At 34.8% G+C, this 5,223-nt stretch overlaps 1 protein-coding gene across 2 annotated transcripts; it reads left to right on the forward strand.

Moving 5' to 3' along the window:
* Positions 1–1,528: 1,528 nt before the first annotated feature.
* Positions 1,529–4,808, forward strand: LOC108374340 (uncharacterized). Of its 2 annotated transcripts, none has more exons than XM_017630328.1 (6): positions 1,529–1,911; positions 2,328–2,674; positions 2,846–2,989; positions 3,557–3,757; positions 3,826–3,992; positions 4,050–4,808. In XM_017630328.1, the coding sequence occupies exons 1-6, from the start codon at positions 1,705–1,707 to the stop codon at positions 4,145–4,147; spliced, it is 1,164 nt and encodes a 387-aa protein (XP_017485817.1). In that variant the 5' UTR covers positions 1,529–1,704; the 3' UTR covers positions 4,148–4,808. The 2 variants fall into 2 exon arrangements, with proteins under 2 accessions (XP_017485817.1, XP_017485818.1); XM_017630329.1 differs by having other exon boundaries at positions 4,067–4,808.
* Positions 4,809–5,223: the final 415 nt, after the last annotated feature.

The following is a 5,223-nucleotide window of genomic DNA, read 5'->3' on the forward strand; positions in this document are numbered from 1 at the left end:
GTGCGCCTTGATGTTGTCACACAAAGCGGAGGGACCTACAGTTTTACGCCGACTCCGAACGGCGATTGTATTTTTATGAGAAGCTGTTTTTCATGGCAGAAATACACTCGGAGGTTTGCCATTGCCTGCCGAGGGACGACCGCTGTTAAAAAAAAACCTTTTTCTAAATTTTTTTGAGATGTTGCTTTGACTAGGGCTTGAACCCAGGCATTGCGGAGTGGAAGCGCGCACTGCTTACCACTACACCACAGCGGCCGATATACGTCTAGCTCATTATAAATATAACACCGCGCGATAGTACATTTTAAACACAAATATCAATATATTCGAGAAACCATGGGCCAAATATAGTAAAATTGCGTTTTTAGTTTTTCACTCTGGCGTCAGTAATTCAAAAATGATTTAAAAAATTTTAAAAATGCTTAGAGAAGAAGTATGGGTATAAAATTAAAGAGGAAATCCCGTAGAATTTAAACAGGTTGAAGTTTTTGTCGCAGAAAAAAATATTTGTTTTTGAAAAAATTATATGTTAAGGACTTATATGAACTCGATAACATTCTCGAATTTCGTCCTTCTAACTTTACCAGATTAAAAAAGTACCTTTTCGTAATCCAAAAAATTTTAATTTTTTTTAAGTCCAAAGAAATTTCCTCTTGCATTTGGTACCCATATTTTTATTTCACATCGCATTGAATTTTTTAAATAGTTTTTGGAATTAACCATATGTTTGAGCTCTACAGAGCTCTTTAAAATAAATCCTGACGTCAGAGAGAAAAAATAAACACGCCACTTTAAATAAAAAAGTAGGCTTCAAACCCATTTCTTTATTTTATGGTCGCAGAGTTTCTCAAACAATATAGACGGAATCTTTCGATTTACGTTGTGAAAGTAATGTATATCTAAATCCCGGGATCCCGCGATCCTTTAACAACAACAACGTTTCATTAAAATTGCTACCTAAAAGTAGGCTACGTTCAGTAAAGTTTCGCTTAAAGCTGAAATTAGTCAAGAACGTAAACCTACCGGGACGTACACCCGAGTAAGCTGACACGATCTGTTTTACCAAAGCGCCATGTAAATGAAAACTCAACACCGCGGAATTTTCCTGTAGTTGTAGCCCGTAACGCAGAAATCTGCCACTTGCCACTTCGTAAGTTTTGCAGATGGTAAAAAAGTTATAAGTTCCTATTCAAAATATGTTTAAAATATTTGAAATTTACTATTGAATAAGGTTTTTTGTTGAAAACTAAAAAGTGTTTATTTAGCTACAATCTATTATAGCCCGAAAAATTGTAGTTGAAAAGGTAGGTTTATGAAAACGCATTGATGAATGGCAACACTGTAGTAAGCAACACCGAGGGCTCTAGTAATCGACAAAATTCTGCGTATACAGACTGGGTTGAAGTATACGTTCTGCGTTCTTGACTAATTTTAGCTTAAGATTTTGTATTTCTAATAAGATAACTTTCATATGGCAGCACAACTAATATTTACTCGTTGTATAAATGTCAGTGCAAGGTAACGAGTACAGAAGCAATTGTCAAAAATAGAAAAAACGGGACTTGTAGTAATTTTTTAAGACTCGATAGATTAATTAGCACAAAACACCAATCCAAAAAAATGTAAAACGAGAAATATTATAAAACCAGTAAGTAACACAAAGTAATTTGCTGATATTTGAAAAAAAAGAAAGCAGCAACGACCATGACGTCCATACTGGATATGAAGCCAGGTCCGCCCGATTATTGGGCGGACGTTTATAACTTCTTTTTGCCGCTGAAGTACTTCATAATAAATGAACGCTTCGATGCGCTGATGCAGCATGTGGATTTGAACTATTTGCTCAATGCATTGTTCTGGATATTTCTGTTTTTTGCCGGAGGTTTTATTGGATTCTATAAAATATTTGAGGTAAGCTCAAAAATTCAACGGGAAAATTTGCATGTGTGCACACGTCCAAACATACAAATGCCTGCAAGTGTGGCTCGGTGCATTCGCTGTTATTTTAGCTAGCGCTACTAAAAATAGCATGCGAGTTTTTTTTGTTTGCAGGACTACAGGCGTCTCAGCTGTTGGCTCTATTGTTTTGACAATTGAGGTGGTAGCAGTCGGCAAAGTCAGCTGATGTTTATGTTTTATACAAGGCTGCCAGATTGTGATGAATGTGTTTTATTTAAAAAAAAAAAAACGAAACGCAAACCTTTAAAAAATTTATTAATACAAGTGTTTATAAGCAACTGAATTAATTATAGTGAAATACTTTTGCCACGTCTTTTATTGATATTGTACAAACTTCCAAATATTTAAAGCACATTTTTTCTTTCCAGGTTTTCTTAAAAACGTCCAATATAAAGTTTTACAAACGCAAACAATTTGCTCGCTCCGTTTGGAATATTTCTTTCTATGCCGCTTGTACACTTTTCCTTTATTTCTACAATGAATTGATGTTGTTGCCACAGCTGTCTAAAAATCAAGGACGTTATTCTTTGTTTTATTCCTCGGAGAATATGATTTTCTACAAATCGCAACAATGTGAAAAATTTCAATTCTATTCGCTATTTATAATAACATTTTATTTACATAATGCCATATTGGATTTTAAGGAATCCGATTATCTAGAGGCTTGCTCAAGGACGCTCTACTTACTTGCACTGGTGGCCATTGATGTATACAAGTAAGTGCGTTCTTATAGCACGCAGAAGGGAAGTGCAAACTGAATATGATCAGTTATTAGTAAAAAATCACTAATGCTATACAAAAATTCTAAATATTTTGATCGACCATTTTGCACTGATCTGTCCACTATTTTGTAATTTCATAATTAATGACATTCGCTTTCTTTCAGATATGAAAACTATTTTGTCGGCCTGAATCTCAGCTTAGGCGTCTACAATATACTTACAGAGACTCTATTTTTATTAGCTTTAATCAATTCGAATGGTAGCCGGTTGTTGTTCCAAGTCTTTTTGGGTCTACGCATAGCCTCTTGGTAAGTATAACATATTTTTTCGCACTCTTGAGCAATATTATAAAACGTCTTCATGGTCGTTAAAAGAACAGAACCAATTCCACTCCCCTCACATTAAACTACTTGCCTGTGTAGATTTAAATGAAGAGTCTGGGTTTTTAAAACACATAATTGGAGTCTGCTTTCGAGGGCCTATGTTCAACACCTTCTATCTACATAATTTACAAAAATGGATTTCGGATATTAAATCCATCTTAGACTCAACTGTCTTTGATAACATCAATTTTGTTGTTGTTGTTGTATCAGCATACAAATTCCCCAAAGACTTTGGGGAGTGTTGCTGGAGTGACATCAATTTTGTCTTATGTATCGCTTCTTATTAAAATGCACTGTTGGATTTTAAAGTGAGAAATAATATAAAAGTTTACAGTCACCGAAAACCCGTCTGAATTATCAGAAAGAAGTTTTTTTTATAAAAATTGCTGAATACAAGCCCTCCATATGTAGATATAGAAAGTAAATGCTATCAATACTTTATATATTGTAAACACGTATTTCAATTATAAATAATTCTGCTCTTATTTATAGGTCACACGTATTCATCAGCTTGCTACCATTCAAATATTTAGTTCCTACGTTATTTGCCAAAAATTTTAAAATTATGTTAAATGTTGCAATTTGGTTATGGTATGGGCTATCAATATGGAATTCACCAGTGTTGCAGTATTTTTATCATCAAATATACCACTCATCGCCCGTGGATTGTTCAGGAGAAGGGTCAGCTGCAAAGTAAGTTTTAAATCTAACACAAAAGAGAAAATAACAACAAAATATATTTGTTATTTAACACTTTGCAGATGCATCTTGCTGAAGGATTCGAGCGAACATCGCCACTTTAAAACACTCAAAAAGGCTTATATGGAAGTAAAACTAGCACAAGAAAAACTAAAAATTAGCACGTTAGCCAATTCGTCTGCTTCGGAGAGTTCCTGTACATCGGCCAAAGCCTTCCAGGCAATTAAATGTAAGTGAAGTATTGAGTAAAAAATTAAAAAAAAGATTGATTTTTCTAACATTGCAGGCATAATGACTTTAAAGCGAAAATTGAAACGTATACGCGAAGGTCGTGGTTCGGAAATGGAAATGGAGAATGACACCGAAGACATGGCTAATGAATAGATGTGAAAACTATCTATTGAGCTAACGTGTGCTTCTTGTCGCGTAATTTACAAAACTGTGCAATCTCTTTGCGATTTTTGGCCTTGAATGTCGTTGACGCCTAACCCAAGAAGACTTAATTTCGTCGGCTGAGTCGAAGATCGCACTATCTCGGCTGTCGGTTAGAAAAGGCCTTTATTTCAAAATTTGGTTGAAAGACACCCTATGTCAAAATTTGCATCAAAAACACCCTATTTCAGCGGCAGCTTCGAAAACGCCCTCTCTCAATATAAGTTGAACACACCGCCAACTGAGATGGGGCGTTTTTGAACCGGAAGCCGAGATAGGGCGATCTTTCACTCAGCCACCGATTTATGATTATTATACAAAACAAACTCCAATATTTTGCTTTTTAAACTCTCAACACACTCAGCTCTCTATCTTCCACTTAACTTCACACTAGTCCATTATTTTATATTAGATATGTATTTTTGTATTTTCAATCCATGTAAGCAATTTGTTTGATCTTTAAAATAATCCTTGAAAAGACATTTTTTTGCGATGCGTATTTAATTAAGTAAGTCATCGCACTTTGTTAGTTTTACCGCTCTTTATATTTACTTATATTTTACAACTATTGTGGTTAACAAAAATAATAATGTTGGAATTGTAATAAAAACATACAAACACGTTACATACATATATTTATTATAACAATAAAAGTAAAAAAAAAATGTTTGGCTGTTGCATATAAAATATTATTTTTTTCATTAGTTCTGAGGTGATTTACGCTCAAAATCATTTTAAACATCAGCAAAAATTACCGCTGTATTTGAGCCTTTTCATTTGATACCACATTTATTAAAATCGATTAAGATTTTTGCGGTGAAAAAAATTTGGCTCGATCACCCTAGTACGCAAGTGATTTCAAATTTTGGTAAAATTCTCAATTTCCACCAGGTGCGCAGAAGTGTCCAGTACGAAGCTACCGGAAGCAAAGCTAGTTTTCGTTGCATATCACACAGGCGCCAGATACAGGGTGCTCCGGGAGGCGCAGACGGGAAACTGCAGGGTGCCACGGGAACTGCAAGGACGTA

The sequence above is a fragment of the Rhagoletis zephyria genome, unplaced genomic scaffold (assembly GCF_001687245.7).
Source record: "Rhagoletis zephyria isolate East Lansing unplaced genomic scaffold, Rhagoletis_zephyria_1.1 Rzeph_scaffold_07612, whole genome shotgun sequence".
NCBI lineage: Eukaryota > Metazoa > Arthropoda > Insecta > Diptera > Tephritidae > Rhagoletis > Rhagoletis zephyria.